At 33.7% G+C, this 18,113-nt stretch overlaps 1 protein-coding gene, 1 long non-coding RNA gene and 1 pseudogene across 3 annotated transcripts; 1 reads left to right on the top strand and 2 right to left on the bottom strand.

The window, feature by feature from the left end:
- Positions 1-4,527: 4,527 nt before the first annotated feature.
- LOC123226597 lies at positions 4,528-6,692 on the bottom strand (annotated as a pseudogene).
- A 1,754-nt stretch (positions 6,693-8,446) lies between these two features.
- LOC123226696 (sodium/calcium exchanger NCL2-like) lies at positions 8,447-11,687 on the bottom strand. The gene is made up of 9 exons (XM_044651259.1): positions 11,288-11,687; positions 10,857-10,997; positions 10,512-10,735; positions 10,251-10,396; positions 9,714-9,978; positions 9,481-9,626; positions 9,138-9,399; positions 8,771-9,073; positions 8,447-8,695 (listed from the first exon to the last, which is right to left on the bottom strand). Exons 1-9 carry the CDS (start codon positions 11,685-11,687, stop codon positions 8,447-8,449), a joined length of 2,136 nt encoding a protein of 711 aa, XP_044507194.1.
- A 377-nt stretch (positions 11,688-12,064) lies between these two features.
- On the top strand, positions 12,065-13,920 carry LOC123215210. Of its 2 annotated transcripts, none has more exons than XR_006501985.1 (3): positions 12,065-12,497; positions 13,086-13,227; positions 13,603-13,920. It is a non-coding gene; the product is annotated as an uncharacterized LOC123215210 (long non-coding RNA). The 2 variants fall into 2 exon arrangements; XR_006501984.1 differs by lacking the exon at positions 13,086-13,227 and having other exon boundaries at positions 12,065-12,337; positions 12,438-12,497.
- The last annotated feature ends 4,193 nt before the right edge of the window (positions 13,921-18,113 follow it).

Consider the following 18,113-nt stretch of genomic DNA (forward strand, 5'->3'; position numbering starts at 1 on the left):
GCCCCGAGGACGCATCGGTTAGTCCTTCTATTGCATCGATCGAGGGTTCTCCCCGAACACCTTCCCCGGAAGTTCAGGTTAACTTTATTTTTAAATTGTCAATGATTGATCTGTCTTTTCAATTATATCATTTATTTGATGATGTTTTGACTGTTTTTCAGGACGAGCGATTATGGTTACTTGCTGATATCCCGAGCTCGACCAAAAAAATAGTGGATATTGGTTCACAGGAGGAGGACTTCCAGGAGGACGATTTTGAGGCCATCCCTATTGAGGTATATCAATCATACTTAGTATATAAATAGTTGTATATATTGGTCATTGAGATGTTCAAAATTTATATTTTCTAGTCTGCCGAGGGAGCACGCGTGGTGGACTTGACCGTGATTCAGGATTCTCCAGCTAAACCTCCTCCCGCATACTTGGAGAAGGTAAGATAAATCAATTAATACTAATTGTAACGTAGGATGAATGACGAATTAATTATTTTTTTGGGATCATGTAGATGATTCGTACAGCACGTGGTCGGATCGTCCGAAAGGGTCCGCTGGTTCGCATCCCGTATACGAATCCACTCAAAGGGAGGGCGAAACGGCAACCTACGACCATTCCATCCTCTGCCTCTGAGCGTGAGGAATCTTTCCTCACGTGGTACACCAGCGCTGCAGCTTCCGACTCACATGATGTCTACTTCATCGGGTCGAAGTCGAAGGCCAGCTTCTGGAGGCTTGTTGTAGAGTTGCGCGAGTGGTTGACCGACGATGTGAGTTGTCTATAATTTCATAAAAAGCTAGATATATTTATTACTAACTAACACGTGAACTTGTTTAAACCATTTTAGCATGTGGACTCCTTTTTGGCTTTATTACGTCGACAGCAGGCCGATCACCAGTCGACTATCTCACAGCGTTGGACGACTGCCCACACATTCTTTGGAGGCCATATTGAGATGGCCTGGAAGAGTTGGCAGACCACACCGATTGGAGAGTTTGAGTTTTCGGGGCTCTTCACGAGGATGGTTGATGCATCGTACACCCAGGGATTGTTGTACAAACCATGGGGGATGGTCGATCAGGTAGAGTTTATATATATTTCTATAATATTCAATTGGTTAACGACAACAATAAGTAACTAAAATGTCTCATTGTTTATAGGTTTTCATCCCTATAAACTTCGAGAATGCACATTGGGTCGTCGGAGTTATAGATTTCCGTGAGTGGTCGATTACGGTGTACGATTCAGATGTTTCATATTCGGGGAATATAGGGACTCTGGAGCAACGCATGCGACCGTACATGACCTTTATTCCCGCGTTATTAGAGGCGACGACTTTTTGGACAGCTTCTAGAAGGACTCCACGACGTGATCCCCTCACTTTACATCGAGCGTCGGATGTCCCTCAGCAGGGGTTGGGCTCCGGTGACTGTGGCGTCTTTATGTTACGATTTTTTGAGTGTTTGGCGTTGGCACGGAGCTACGTTTTTCCCCGAGAGTCGTCTACCTCTATGCGTCGACGATTAGCGACGCAGTTGTATTTTCATTGTATCGAGTAGCTCACGGATGTATATTTATCGTTATTCCTATGTTTAGATGTATATATTTATTGTATGTTCATATGTGTATGATATACTTTATTTGTGGTTATATATGGATGTGTATCGTATTTGAGTTCATTTTTTAAATAATCTTGTCATGAAAAAACAATAAAAACGTGTAATTACTCAAACATTTACACACTTGAAACAATTAGAGAAAATATAGTAATAATGAAATAAATTAACACCAAATCCAACAATCCTTCGAAAATCTGGAAAATACAAGTCCATATCTCGTAAAATGATGAAATTCAAAAAAATAAAATTGAAATTCGAATTGTAAAAGTTGAAAAACCCTAGAATGGCAACAATCGAAAAATCCTTCAGAAATCTGAAAAATACGAGTCGATATATCGTAAAACGGTAAAATTCGAAAAAACGAAACTGAAATTTGAATTCTAAAAGTTGAAAAACCCTATAATGAAAACAATCGAAAAATTCTTCAAAAATCTGAAAAATACGAGTCGATATCTCATAAAACGGTGAAATCTGAAAAAACGGAACTGAAATTCAAATTCTAAAAGTTGAAAAACCCTAGAATGGAAACAATCGAAAAATTCTTCAAAAATCTGAAAAATACGAGTCGATATCTCGTAAAACGGTGAAATCTGAAAAAAACGGAACTGAAATTCAAATTCTAAAAGTTGAAAAACCCTAGAATGGCAACAATCGAAAAATTCTTCAGAAATCTGAAAAATACGAGTCGATATCTCGTAAAACGGTGAAATCTGAAAAAACGGAACTGAAATTCCAATTCTAAAAGTTGAAAAATCCTAGAATGGAAACAATCGAAAAATTCTTCAGAAATCTGAAAAATACGAGTCGATATCTCGTAAAACGGTGAAATCCAGAAAAACGGAACTGAAATTCAAATTCTAAAAGTTGAAAAACCCTAGAATGGCAACAATCGAAAAATCCTTCAGAAATCTGAAAATACGAGTCGATATCTCGTCAAACGGTGAAATTCGAAAAAACGGAACTGAAATTCTAATTCTAAAAATTGAAAAACCCTATAATGGAAACAATCAAAAAATTCTTCAGAAATCTGAAAAATACGAGTCGATATCTCGTAAAACGGTGAAATCCGAAAAAAAGGAACTGAAATTCAAATTTTAAAAGTTGAAAAACCTTAGAATGGCAACAAACGGAAAATCCTTCGGAAATTTGAAAAATACGAGTCGATATCTCGTCAAACGGTGAAATTCGAAAAAACTGAACTAAAATTCGAATTCTAAAAGTTGAAAAACCCTAGAATGGCAACAATCGAAAAATCCTTCAGAAATCTGAAAAATACGAGTCGATATCTCGTAAAACGGTGAAATCCGAAAAAATGAAACTGAAATTCGAATTCTAAAAGTTGAAAAACCTTAGAATAGCAACAAACGGAAAATCCTTTGGAAACCTGAAAAATACGAGTCGATATCTCGTAAAACAGTGAAATTCGAAAAAACTAAACTAAAATTCGAATTCTAAAAGTTGAAAAACCCTAGAATGGCAACAATCGAAAAATCCTTCAGAAATCTGAAAAATACGAGTCGATATCTCGTAAAACGGCGAAATCCGAAAAAACGAAACTGAAATTCGAATTCTAAAAGTTGAAAAACCCTAGAATGGCAACAAACGAAAAATTCTTCGGAAATCTGAAAAATATGAGTGATATCTCGTAAAACGATGAAATCCGAAAAAACGGAACTGAAATTCGAATTGTAAAAGTTGAAAAACCCTAGAATGGCAATAAACGGAAAATCCTTCAGAAATCTGAAAAATACGAGTCGATATATCGTAAAACGGTGAAATTCGAAAAAACGGAACTGAAATTCGAATTCTAAAAGTTGAAAAATGAAAATGCCTTTACAATGTAAAATATCCAAAAACCCCTCATATTTATCTAAAATTATTTTAACCCCCATAATGAGTGGGGGAGTTATATAAATGAAGGGAAGGGTAATTTTGACATTTTAGAAAAAGTTTGAAATAAATAAATAAATATCAAAATGCCTTTATAATGTAAAATATCCAAAAACCCCTCATATTTATCTAAAATTATATTAAAACCCTATAGTAAGTGGGAGAGTTATATAAATATGAGGGGAAGGGTAGTTTTGGTATTAAAAAAAGTCATAGGCATTTTTTTTTTGGAACAGTGATTTTGGGCATTTTGGCTTGAAAATAGTGATTTTAGGTATTTTTGCTTAATGGGAGGGCATTTTGGCCATTTTTTAAAATTTCCCTTCTTTTTTCTCCTAGATTTGAAATTGTAAAAAAAAAATAAAAAATCCTCTTTTGAACTAAAAAAAAAATGGAATGTTAAAAAAATTTTATAAATAAGAAGAAAATAACTATATATTTACCACTCAATTTATAGGTATTAAATTTAAAAATAATGCAACAAGATACAAGGACAAATTATTCAAATTATATAAGTGAACAAACATTTTTAATTAAATGTTAATTTTATTTTATATTTCGTACTAAGTTTATTGTTTTGTAAATTATTTGAATTGGACTTAATTTTATGAATGTAAATAGGATTGTTAATTGGGTTGGATTCAGTTTGAAAAATTTATTTTTAGACTAAACAAAATTTAGATAGACCTAAAAATTCATTATAGATAATAGTGTATTTATCTGTTTTTCAATCTTATTATGAAATTATAAAAGTATTTTTATAGATTTTTAAAATTGTAAAATGAGTTCCAATACGGTCAAAACATAAGCTTAGACAAAAAATCTCAAGCTCAGGTGGACAAATCTAAGACTTGAATCCGAAATATTTTATGGGCTCAGAGTTTGAAAAATTTAAACTTGATTTGATAGGTCCAATTGACAGCCCTGAATGTAAACCACGCAAAATCTTAGCCAAACTACGTAAAGCTCTTTGTTTGGTAGAATGTGATGCCTTGCGAAAGACAAAACTCCAGTTCATTTTCTCTTAAACATAACTCAGAACATCATTCAAAAGATAAACGAGGAACAAAGATAAAGGGTAAAGCAGAATCGCCATAACCGATATCCAGACAGGGAAGGTGGAGGGAAAGCTCGCAATGGCACCCATTACACTGAAAACGGTTACTACAGCCAGTAATTCAGCAGAATATTCCCACGTGATTCCTCGGAAATAAATAAGCGATAACAGAACGGTTTAACCCAGGACATTGTTCATAAATACCCCACCATAAATCTGCAGCAGACACAGCCGAAAATTAATCAGAATATCAGAATTTAATTGAAACGCAGAGTGAAGGGCACAACACAAACCTCAGAGAACGCCAAGGATGTAGTCCGTGGTTTCTTCCGATATGCGGCGGAGATTACTGAAGTTGCTGCTCTAAAATTGGTTGCCAATGGAACTAGGATGAATGAGATGAAGAAAGATGGTATGTTTGCAGAATTGGAGAAATTTTCAACACTGTAAATCAGAAGTTCAGCGAGAACAGATAACATAGCAATGCCAATCAGCACGTACATTATAGCTTTAAGCCAAGCCCATTTTGACTTATCTTCAACCACTCCAGTACTCTTTTAATCATCCACCAGCTTGTCTGTTTCTTCCCAAGTTTTCTGCACAAACATTTCAATCATGTTCTGGTAATTATTCGGCTAGTAAAGAGAGAAAGAGAGAAACAAAGAATAGAGAATTACTTGGTAGATGTCATCTTCAGTCTGGGTTGTTGAAGGGACTTCATTAAAGGATGGGGTAGCTTCGAACAGTTTTGCGATTCCAGAGACAAATTCTTCTCTATTTATCAAGCCGTCTCCGTTTGTGTCAAGTCTTCAATCACTTTGGCTACAGCTTCATCTGGAACCTTACCAAACTTGCTATTGACCATTAGTTCTTTCAATTCGTGTTGAGAAATGAAGTTATTTCCATCAAGATCAATTTTTTCAAACAACCTGTCATTCATTTTGCAAAAAGAATTGTTACCATGAAAGCAACAAACAAAGGACTGGTAAAAAGGAGATGAATATAGTGTAATTAACCTTCTAATAGAAGCTTTATCAAGTGTGCCATCTTGTCTCATAATTCCACCTTGTGAATGATATTTTTTATCCATTGCATTCTTTGCCTCATCAAGCCACCTTGTAAATACAGTCACGAACTCATCTTTGGTTATTTTCTTATCTCCATCAATGTCAAACTCTTTGATCCCTTCTGCAACTACTTTCTCCTTATCAATCTGCAGGCCACTAAACCTGACCTCAAGAAGAACCTCCCTTAGCTCTGAAGGTGATATGACATTATCTCCATTATGATCTATCTCTTCAAAAAGCCTGCACCCATCAACTTCTAGTTACTTGCCACCCAAGGAACTTTGTTTGAGTTAGACGGGATTTGATTACCTTCGTATAGCAGCAACATTCGGCCTCCCATCCTCAGTGAGGATTTGTCTGAGAGCATGCCTTTGTACATGCGTTAAAATTCTTAAAAGTAAATGCTCATGCTTCCCGTACTCCAGTCTTCTTTGTTGAATCCAGCGCTGGAAAAACTCCAAACAATTTGACACAAGAGAAGTTTTATGAGAGCAATGCATTATAACGTGAGAAGAGAATTTAACCCATAAAATTAATTTTAAAACAAAAGGAGAGTGAAGGGTTTAGTACCTGATAGAAGAAGTACAAATAAGAACACAAGGGTAACAAAAAGATCAATCAACATCACTGCTTGTTGCCCATATGACGATTGGGCAACCTTCAGGAGTTCAATGATCAGAAATGGTGTCAACGAGGAGAACATAATCCTCGCAATGTATTTAGTCTCCTTATCAGTAGTTATACCGGAATCTGTAATTCTATAATTAACTTGCAAGAGGTTGGATAATAATTATGAGAGAATCAAGCAGAAGAGAGAAGATTACCTGTCAATTTTGACGAGAGTGTGTCAAGAGAAAAATTTTCTCTGGTTGTTCCATTGGAGAGAGAGGTATAATTAGTCTCTGAAGAACCAGTGTGAAGGACTTGACTGCCAAGTATTACACAAATTCCCCAGATTACAGTGAGCTGCAAAATTGAAGATCCAGCCAACAACCCAACTCCAGTGTGAGCATAATCTTTAGCTTCGTCTTTACTGTTCAGGAGTTCAGATGCTGTTGAATTCATTAAAATTATGCTTAATTACAAGTAGTTTTCATGTTTTAGCTTGATTTTTTGAGAGCCTTTCATTATCTTTTCATTAAATTATATGATGATATGTTATGTATGTATTTATTTGTGTATTTAAAAGTGTTTATATATGATATTATTCTAAGAAGAAAAGCTTACAAAATCAACCTAGAATGAAGAACTACACAAGAAAAAAAATCTGAGGTCACAATCAGTCTACCAAAAATTCATGTAGAAAAACTTCTAAATATCTTTCAGCTTATCCAGTAATATTACGATTTTCATTATTTACATATTGTTGGAGAGAAGGAAAAGCAGATTTAAATGCCACACCGAGAACTAACAAGGCCTCAGGGAGGGCACTGATGATATGAAATGCACTAGCACCGAACACACCGCGACCAAGAATTTTAAAAATTTGCTCCCCTCCAGCAGCCAGATATGATTCTCCATGAAACAGTAGATATTCATACACCAGTATCAGGAAAAGATGCCCGAAAATATTATTAGAGCACGGCAAGAAACCGTACATTTGCTTGCAATCCAGAGTTTCAGATTTCAATCCTTTGTCATTAGGAAATAAGAAGCTTGCTTTGTGACTTCACGATCATCGCCGCCATCTGAAATCAGTTCTGCAGAGCTGGATGCAGGCGTCGGGCGGCCTGCAACCTCAATGACAATTATCAGAGCAAGAAGAAGAAAAACGGATACACAGGTTTGGAAATGTCCATGGTTAGCATTATTTGAGGTTTCGGGCCAATTGTATTGAAGATTATGAATCTTAAATTATATTTTTATCATATCGGAATAAGTGCACTAGATTAATGTTTATATATTTAAAAAAAAAAGAAAATGACTGTCAAAATCAGAAAAAATATGTAGGCATGTGGAATTATAGAAAAGAACTGCCGCATTATGGCTAGCAAAAGGGGTGGGAGCCTTTTAATTTTTGTCGTTTTCATTGTTTCGACAGTCTTTCACTTTAAGTGTTCACATTTCTCATCGTCCAATTAAACATGTTACACTTTAACAACTTCTCTATTTTATAATATTTCAGTGCTATTGTTCATTGACCAAAGAGAAAGGACATAGGGAGGTTATATTACTCATCTTCCATGTATTTGTCTAGAGTTAAAAAGATTGGTTGGCCACCTCTTGCTATTAGAGTATGCGAGAGAAAAGCTACAAAATCAGATATGAGAGGCTTTAGTATAATTTCATAAGGCTTTAATTGTCAAAAATAAAAACAAAAGGGATCTTTATGTGCTTCTATAATTCTTGTAATCGGAACCGTTAAAACATTGTTACACTTAATGGTTTCGTTAAAATAAATGTGTAAACATAATTACATTTTGCATCAATATTTTAACTAAGTTATTACTTTAAATACGAAAAGTATATTATTGACATCTTATTTTGTTTTAATACTCAAAGAGATTCTATAATAGAAGAAGATTTTCAATAGGAGTTTGAACAATTTTATAGTATACTCAAAATGTTTCGAATACGAGGATAAACTAATGAAATTATACAAGTGAACATGAAATTGTTAATTTTAGTTTGTATTTGATACCAAGTTTTTTTTTGTTTTTTTGTGAATTATTTGAGTTAGATTTGGTCATAGAAATGTAAACTAATTGTTTAATTATTGTGAAAGGCTGAAATCCTGAGGCAATATAGCTTAGCTAATCATTCCCGTTTCATTCTCCTATCAAGAAAAAAAAACCTGCAACAAAATTTCTCATATTCTCTTAAACATAATCCAGAACATCATTCAAAAGATAAACGAGGAATAGAGATAAAGGGTATAGCAGAATCGCCATAACCGATATCCACAAAGGGAAGGTGAAGCGAAAGCTCGCAATGGCACCCATCACAGTGCAAACGATCACTACAACCAGCAACTCAGCAGAAAATTCCCACGTGATTCCCCGGAAATAGATTAGAGACAACAGAACGGTGAAACCCAGCACATTGTTCATAAATACACCACCATAGATCTGCATTAGAACGCCAATTATTACGCAGAATTTCAGAATTTTGTTGAAACACAGGGTAAAGGGCACAACACAAACCTCAGAGAGTGCCAAGGAAGTAGTCCGTGGCTTCTTTTGATATGCGGCGGAGATTACCGAACTTGCTGCTCTAAAATTGGTTGCTAATGGAACTAAAATGAACGAGACGAAGAAAGATGGAATGTTTGCAGAATTGGAGAAATTTTCAACACTGTAAATCAGAGGTTCAGCTAGAACAGATAATATAACAATGCCAGTCACCACGTACATTATGGCTTTACACCAAGCCCACGTTGACTTATCTTCAACCTCTCCGTTACTCTTTTCATCATCCACCAGCTTGTCTGCTTCTTCCCAAGTTTTCTGCACAAACATTTTAATCATCTTTTGGTAAAGAGAGGGAGAGAAACAAAGAATAGAGAATTACTTTATAGATGTCATTTTGAGTCTCGGTTTTTGAAGGAACTTCATTAAAAGATGGGGTAGCTTTGAACACTGTTGCGATTCCAGAGACAAATTCTTCTTCATTTATCAAGCGGTCTCCACTTGTGTCAAGTTCTTCAATCACTTTGGCTACAGCTTCATCTGCATTCAAAGGAAACTTACCAAACTTGATATCAACTATCAGTTCTTTCAATTCTTGTTGAGAAATGAAGTTATTTCCGTCATGATCAAGTTTTTCAAACAACCTGTTATTCATTTTGCATAAACAGTTGTTACCGTGAGAGCAACAAACAAAGGAAAAACTGACTATAGTGTAATTAATTAACCTTCTAATAGTAGCTTCATCAGGTGTGCCATCTTCTCCCATAAGACTTTCTATTGCATTTTTTTCGACATGCTGTAATATTTCTGATATCAGATTTTTCTTCATTTCACGCTCTTTCCTTTTGTTTTGAATCCAGGGATGGAAAACCTGTCGATTATTCAAAATAGGGTATTATCATGAATATTTTGATGTATGGATAAGCTAATTAATTATAGATGATATATATGATATTACTCTGTATATGTCTCTTAAGGATTTTTGTGAAAAATATTTTTTATCCATTGCATTCTTTGCCTCATCAAGCCACCTTGTAAATCCAGTCACAAACTCATCTTTGGTTATTTTCTGATCTCCATCAATGTCAAACTCTTTGATCACTTCTGCAACTGCTTTCTCTTTATCAATATGCAGTCCTTTAAACTTGACCTCAAGAAGAACCTCCCTTAGCTCTGAAGGTGATATGACATCATCTCTGTTATTATCTATATCTTCAAAAAACCTGCACTCATCACCTTCCAGTTACTTGCCACACAAGGAACTTTTGTGGGCGAATCTGGGTATAACGAGTAATATTATATGTATAAAAAAATTGTATAAAGTTACTCATATAACTTAATATGAAAATATTTAATTAGGTGATTTTAAAATTTGAAAAAATAAACAATTATATCGCTCAATCATATGATACCTATTTAATTTGTATTAATAAATTTATAGAATTTGTTTATATACATGATTCTATTTTTATTTGATTTGGACAGATTTGATTACCTTCGTATAGCAGCTATATTTGGCCTGCCATCCTCAGTGAGGATTTGTCTTAGAGCATGTTTTTGCACATGCTTCAAAATTCTTAAAACTAAATACTCATGCTTCACATACTCCAATCTTCTTTGTTGAATCCACGGCTGGAAAATCTGCAAACAATTTAACACTACAAATTTTTTATGAGAGCAATACATTATAACATGAGAAGAGAATTTAAGCTGTAAAGTTAATTGTAAAACAAAAAGAGAGTGAAAAGTTTAGTACCTGATAGATGAAGTACAAGAATAAGAACACAAGGGTAACAAAAAGATCAGTCAACATCACTGCTTGTTGCCCAGATGACGATGGGACAACCTTCAGGAGTTGAATGATCAGAAATGGTGTCACTGAGGAAAACATAATCCTCGCAATGTAGCTAGTTTCCTTATCAGTAGTTATACCAGAATCTGTAATTCTAATCATTAGACAAGAAGATGGAGGTGGAAGTTCTTTGCTAGAATGAAGGAAAAGAGAGAAAATTACCTGTGAATTTTGACTTAAGTGTGTAAAGAGAAAATTTTTCTCTGGTTGTTCCATTGGAGAGAGAGATATAATTAGTCTCTGAATAACCACAGTGAAGGACATGACAGCCAAGTATTGCACAAGTTCCCCAGATTACAGTGAGCTGCAAGATTGAAGATCCAGCCAACAACCCAACTCCAGAATAGACATATTCTTCAGCTACCTCTTTACTGCTTAGGAGTTCAGATGCTGTAGAATCCATTAAATTATGATTAGTTACTTCAAGTTTTTACCTCATGATAAAGCTTTATTATCATCTGTTCCAGCTTGATTATTTGAGAGCCCTTCATTATCTTTTGATTAAAATACACACAAGTCCAACTGATTTCAATTTCAGTTTAAAAAAAAAGAAAAAAAAAGCACAGATTGAAAAACTAGATAAGAAAAAAATTGGATCTTTGGATTTATCCAGTAATAATATGATTTCTATTATTTATAAATATTGATGGAGAGAGGAAAAGCAGATGTAAATTCCATACCAAGTACTAACAAGGTCTCAGGAAGGGCACTGATGAGATGAAATGCACTAGCACCGAACACACCAGGGCCAAGAATCTTAAAAATTTCCTCCCCTCCAACAGCCAAATATGATTCTCCATGAAACAGTAGATATTCATACACCAGTATCAGAAAAAGATGCCCGAAAACATTATTCGAGCACGGCAAGAAGCCATACATTTGCTGGCATTCCTGATTTTCAGAATCCAATCCTTTGTCATTGAGTAAATAAAAAGCTTGTTTTGTGACTTCATGACCATCAGAGCCATCTGAAACCAGTTCTGCAGAGCTGGATGCAGGCGTCCGGCGGCCCGCAGCCTCAATGACGATTATCAGAGCAAGAAGAAGAAAAATGAGATACCCAGGCTTGAGGATATCCATAATCATGATCTGTGAGGATCATTTGAGGTCTTGGGCCAATTATATTGAAGATTATGAATATTTATTTCTTGCTTACTTGTTTGATTAAGATTATTGGGGTCTAGTACTAGTTGAATTTTTATATTTGTATCAAATCAGATTAGGTGCATTAGATTAATGTTTATATATTAAAAAAAAGCAAGAAAATGGCTGTCAAAATTAGTGAGATTAAGTGGTCATGTGGGATTATAGAAAAGAATTGACATATTATGGCTTAGCTCAGTCTGGCAAAAGGAGTGGGAGCCCTTTCAATTTAGTCGTTTTCATGTTTTGACAGTCTTTCATTTTAATTTTCTTGATTACAAAACATATACTTCTCACCACTTCTGAAATACCCAAATCTTGGTTATAGGTGAAACTAAAGGGGGCTATACGAAATCTTGCCCACATATGGGGGTTAAGTGGAAATTTTCCTTTTATTTGCTAATAAAAGTCAGTAGCCTTTTCTTCTTCAGCAAGAAGAAAAGAAACAGAGCACAGACGGGAGAAAACAGAGAAAGAAAGGGAAAGAAGAGAAGGGAAGAAAGAAAAGAAAAGAAAGAAGAAGAAAAGAAAGAAAAAGAAGGAAAGGGAAAGGAAGAGAAAAGGGATTTATAGGAAAAGGGAATAGGGTATTTCATTTTTATTCAAAAAATTTTAGGGTTTGTTATATTTATTCAAATTAGGGATTTCCAAATTTTTGATCATATTGTTTCCAATTGGTTTAAATAGGTGAAGAAAAAGGGAGATTAGCAAGAGATTTCAACTCTGACTTAGAGACTACCCAAATCAGTGAGTGGGAATAAACTTTTCTTCCTTTATGATTTTTTGGGTATAAATTTTATTTATAGTTTTGTGAAACTTTATAGTATTTATTGTGAATCCTTGAAAATGGCAGTATGGATTTGGTGGAAATCTCTCAAAAATAAAATAAAATAAAATAGTTTTCTTTATGTATGTTATGGAATTAGGATTTGGGTGGCTATAAAGTAAAAGTTACATTATTCAGTGGATTCAGAATGTTTAAATTAAGTTATGTGGTGACCAAGTGAATTCTGGAAATTATTAAATTGCTGTTTTGTGTTGTGGTTGAGTTGAAATTGTTTAGTTGAGCTTCATGTGAGTTGGAAGTGGTTTTATTTGAGCTTCATGTGAGTTGGAAGTGTTTAGTTGATAATTTATGTGTGATTGAGATTTGCTCATGGTGATTGTGGCGCTTGCCAATGAGTATTGTTCTAAACAAAAATTGATATGGTGAAAATAAATTATATTATTTGAATGTTCTGGTTATTACCTATTATGCGATTAGTGCTCTGCCTGTGCTATATTTATGTCAGGTACGACAGATTTAGATGCTTTGCCTGTGCAATATTTATACAGGTACGACAGAATTTAGTGCTCTGCTTGTGCTTTATTTCATGCCAAGTATGACAGAATCGAATGCTCTGCCCGTGTGAGATTTTAGTATACCGGGTATGACAGTTGTTTTTCTTTTGCTCTGCCTAGGTGGGGACACCCCCAGGTATGACAGATTTCCTTTTATATGATATTTTGATGTATATCTTTATGTTGGAAATGGTGGGATATCTTTATATTTAAAAATCTTGATATGGAAGGAAACCTATAAGATAAAGATAGTATTGCTATTGAGTTGGAAGTGGAAATTCATAAATGATTGATTTGTTCCTATAAGAAAAAGGTAGTATGGTTAATTTCATTCTTGAGAAAATCAATTTATGAGATGATTTTGTGATGAACGTTTCAAGTTAAATGAGAAGCATGTGGTTTAAGCATAAGCATACTATTATATTTTGACATGCATTAATATTCTCAAGGATTTAAATTTCCTACTCACTGAGCTTTTAGCTTACCCTTATAAATGTTTTCCTCCCTCCAGGACATCCTCCAGATCGTGCGGGATAGTGTTTTGTTGGGTTGTGCCACGGTATAACATCTTTCGTGGATGTTTTCATTTGCACGCATCTATATAAATTTTTTGTTGTTTTTTTTATAAACTTGTGAAATGTTGAAAGGCCGGAGGCCTAATTACAATATTCTCATGACTTTTGAAATGAGTAAAGATGTAAATTATTTTGTCATGTATATGATAAGGCCGGAGGCCTGATTACAGGTTTATTTTATGATTTCTTGGCTTTAATCAGGATGTATTATGACATATACTTATACAAAGGCCGGAGGCCTATAGATGATATTATTTTATGTGTTAGAATATGGTGTAGAAAGGTTTTTCAAACAGAAATACAGGATGCATTTCGCCCTTCTAAGCCTATAACGGTATTCTCAGAGGTTATAGGATAGCGGATCGGGATGGGTCCTGTCAACTTCGATCACATTTCTCATCGTCCTATTTTTTATGTTGCAGTTCAACAACTTCTCTATTTTATAATATTTCAGTACTATTGTTCATTAACCAAAGAGAAAGAAATTAGAAGGTTATGGTTGACGTAATTTTTTATTACAAAAAACAGTATTTTAAAATCCAAATCGGATTGACTTATTCGGCTGATCTAACTAGGAACCTTTCTATAAATTGATCCAATTTTCATGTAATTGTTAACAAATTGACAAATCTATCAACTCCATCAAAACCGATATAAATACTTTAGTTTATGAAAATTTTTATAGATACTTAGTTCCAAATATAAAATGGTTTGTGCTTTAAAATTTAGAGTTAAAGAACTTGTCATAAATCAAATGCATTTTATATGAATCATTTGTACCATAATGTTGTGCATTGTGTTATTAATATAGATAAATAGTTTTCAAAAACTGTACTGGTTTTTTTTTTTACGGTGATAAATTTGAAAATCTTTTGATAGATGTCATTTGTATTAATTAATTAAATAATTATATATTGTTATGAAGTGATAATTAAACTTTTTATGATTATTTATTCAATTATGGAAGATTATATTGAAATTGTCTGATTGAACTGTGAATCAATATAATAATTGGTTTGACTATCTATTCGATTTTAAAAACATTATAAAAAATAAAATAAAATATTATCCTAAACATAAATTATCTCTAACTATGTTTGATAAAAATGAGTAATAAAAAATAATAAAATATTATTTTACTTAAATGTTATTGGATATAATTATTGTAAAATATTTTTTATATTAATTGAATATCAAAGTATTTTTGTTCTAAAAGATTAATGTTTTAATAACTAAGATAAAGTTAGTAATCAAATTATCTCTTATATTATCTGTCATGTTACTATCATCGATAATATAAAATTTTCAAAATCTTTTATAATTTAATAAACTAAACAAAGAAATATATTATATAAAAGATAGATTATCATTATAATATTTGAATAATTGAACTAAACTATCCCTCCATGTAATTGTCAAAGCCTAAAGATTGGTCAGCCACTTCTTGCTCTTCAGTGATTCTCACCATTGGTAAGATAGATTCTTCATCTACCGAAAACACTCAACAGGTCTAGGTTCTTTCTATTTTATGCATGTGTGTGGATTATGGTCTATTGTTTGAAGATTCTGCCATACTTAGGTTTGTTCTTAACGAATTCTTTGATCAACATACATATTTTTCAAATTCAACAACGAAGTGGGTTGAAAAAATGAACCACTCAATAATATCGACGTTACAAGATCAATACAATATCTCATATTTCTAAAGACGTTTCATCAATGTCTAATTATAATGAATATAATCTAAATAATGAGATATTAATTAAAATAGACAGTCGTTTTCTCGTCTAAATCTTTTTCGGCAACAAATTTGACGTTTTACCTTTTTAAGCAAATTATTTTTTTCATTCCAAAAATATCCCTTGTTTAATTTCTCAACCTTACCATAATATTTCGCCGATTAATTGTCTACCTTTCATAAAAAGCATTAAGATTAAATTATCTGTAATGAATAAAATTTATAAATTAAAAAACATATTAATTTTTTATAAAATAATTTATTGTTATATATCGAAAATAATTGATATATCGAACGTTTTTTTAAAACGGTACATTTTTCTCAAAACAGTGCGTTTTATTCTCAAACAGGTTACGTGAAGGGGTGTGAAAATTTGGAAAGGGGTGCGGGAAGGGAATAGGTGGGTTAAGAGGTGCAAAAATTTGAAAAAGGGTGCGGGAATTTGGAAAGGGGTACGGGACGGGTGTGGCAAGCATTGCGGGTGCGTGAAAGGTACGATAATTGCTGAAAAAGTACAACAATTGTTGAAAGAGTGTGGCAATTGCTGAAAGGGTGCATAAAAGGGTGCGATAATTGCTGAAAAGGTGTTTGGAAGGGTGTGACAATTTCTGAAAGGGTGCGGCAAGTATTACAGGTGTAGATATTGCTGAAAGGGTGCGTGGAAGGTGCGACAATTGCTAAAAGGGTGCGGTAAGCATTGCGGGTGCTAGAAAGGTGCGACAATTGCTGAAAGGGTGCGGCGAAGGGTGCGATAATTTCTGAAAGGGTGCGTGAATTTACTAAAGGGTGCGGGAATGGGTGCGAGTGCATGAAGAGGTGCGGAAATTGACTAAATGGTGCAGAAAGGGGTACGAGTGGGTGAAAGGGTGCAGATGCGTGATGGGTGCAAGAATTGGTGCGAGTGCGTGAAAGGGTACGAGTTGGTGAAAGGGTGCAGATGCATGATGGGTGCAAGAATTGGTGCGAGTGCGTGAAGGGGTGCAAGTGCGTGAAAGTGTGCGGGTGTGTGAAGAGGTGCGAGAATTTACTAAAGGGTGTGGGAATGGATGCGGGTGCATGGAATATAAAAAATATATATTATATTATATTAATAATATATATTATATTATATTATATATATTGTTAATATAATATAATATAATATAATATATATATAATATATATTCATTTCTTGCACCCTTTTATATTTAAAGGGGGGTGCGTTGAAATACCAAAATCTTGGTTATATGTGAAACTAAAGGGGGCTATACGAAATCTTAGACATATATCGGGGTTAAGTGGAAATTTTCCTTTTATTTACAAATAAAAGTCAGTAGCCTTTTCTTCTTCAGCAAGAAGAAAAGAAACAGAGCACAAACGGGAGAAAACAAAGAAAGAAAGGGAAAGAAGAGAAGGGAAGAAAGAAAAGAAAAGAAAGAAGAAAAGAAAGAAAAAGAAGGAAAGGGAAAGGAAGAGAAAAGGGATTTATAGAAAAAGGGAATAGGGTATTTCATTTTTATTCAAAAAATTTTAGGGTTTGTTATATTTGTTCAAATTAGGGATTTCCAAAATTTTGATCATATTGTTTCCAATTGATTTGAATAGGTGAAGAAGAAGAGAGATTTACAAGAGATTTCAACTCTGATTTAGAGGCTACCCAAATCAGTGAGTGGGAATAAACTTTTCTTTCTTTATGATTTTGGGTATAAATTTTATTTATAGTTTTGTGAAACTTTATGCTATTTATTGTGAATCCTTGAAAATGGTAGCATAGATTTGGTGGAAACCTCTCAAAAAGAAAAATAAAATAAAATAGTTTCTTTATGTATGTTGTGAATTTAGGTTATGAAAGGCTATAAGGTAAAAGTTATATTATTCAATGGATTCAGAATGCTTAAATTAAGTTATGTGGTGATCAAGTGAATTCTAGAAATTATTAAATTGATGTTTTGTGTTGTGGTTGAGTTGAAATTGTTTAGTTGAGCTTCATGTGAGTTGGAAGTGGTTTTATTTGAGCTTCATGTGAGCTGGAAGTGTTTAGTTGATAATTTATGTGTGATTGAGATTTGCTTATGGTGATTGTGGCGATTGCCAATGAGTATTGTTCTAAACAAAAAAAATTGATATGGTGAAATAAATTATATTATTTGGATGTTTTGGTTATTACTCATTATGAAATAAAATGCTCTGTCTGTGCACTATTTATGCCAGATACGACAGATTTAGATGCTCTGCCTGTAAAATATTTATGTCAGGTACGACAGATTTAGATGCTCTACCTGTGCGATATCTATACAGGTACGACAAAATTTAGTGCTCTGTTTGTGCTTTATTTCATGCCAAGTATGACAGAATCGAATGCTCTGCCCGTGTGAGATTTTAATATACCGGGTATGACAGTGTTTTCCTTTTGCTCTGCCTAGGTGGGGACACCCCTGCGTATGACAGATTTTTCTTTCATATGATATTTTGATGTATATCTTTATATTGGGATTGTGTGAGATCTATGGGAAAATTATCCTAATATCTTGATATGGAAGGAAACCTATAAGATAAAGATAGTATTGTTATTAAGTTGGATGTGGAAAGTCATAAATGATTGATATGTTCCTATGAGAAAAGGTAGTATCGTTAATTTCTTTCTTGAGACAATCAATTTATGTGATGATTGTGTGATGAACGTTTCAAGTTAAATGAGAAGCATGTGGTTTAAGCATAATTAGCATAGTG

The sequence above is a fragment of the Mangifera indica genome, chromosome 1 (genome assembly GCF_011075055.1).
Source record: "Mangifera indica cultivar Alphonso chromosome 1, CATAS_Mindica_2.1, whole genome shotgun sequence".
Classification (NCBI taxonomy): Eukaryota; Viridiplantae; Streptophyta; class Magnoliopsida; order Sapindales; family Anacardiaceae; genus Mangifera; species Mangifera indica.

What these genes read in the sequence shown, in the direction of transcription:
- LOC123226696 (XM_044651259.1), bottom strand. Translation starts at nt 11,687, where the DNA reads ATGGATATCCTCAAGCCTGGGTATCTCATTTTTCTTCTTCTTGCTCTG. An exon ending in CCTTAAGAGACATATACAGA is followed by an intron (nt 9,627 to 9,713) that starts GTAATATCATAT and finishes AATAATCGACAG; the next exon opens with GTTTTCCATCCCTGGATTCA. An exon ending in CTCAAAATGACATCTATAAA is followed by an intron (nt 9,074 to 9,137) that starts GTAATTCTCTAT and finishes ATGTTTGTGCAG; the next exon opens with AAAACTTGGGAAGAAGCAGA.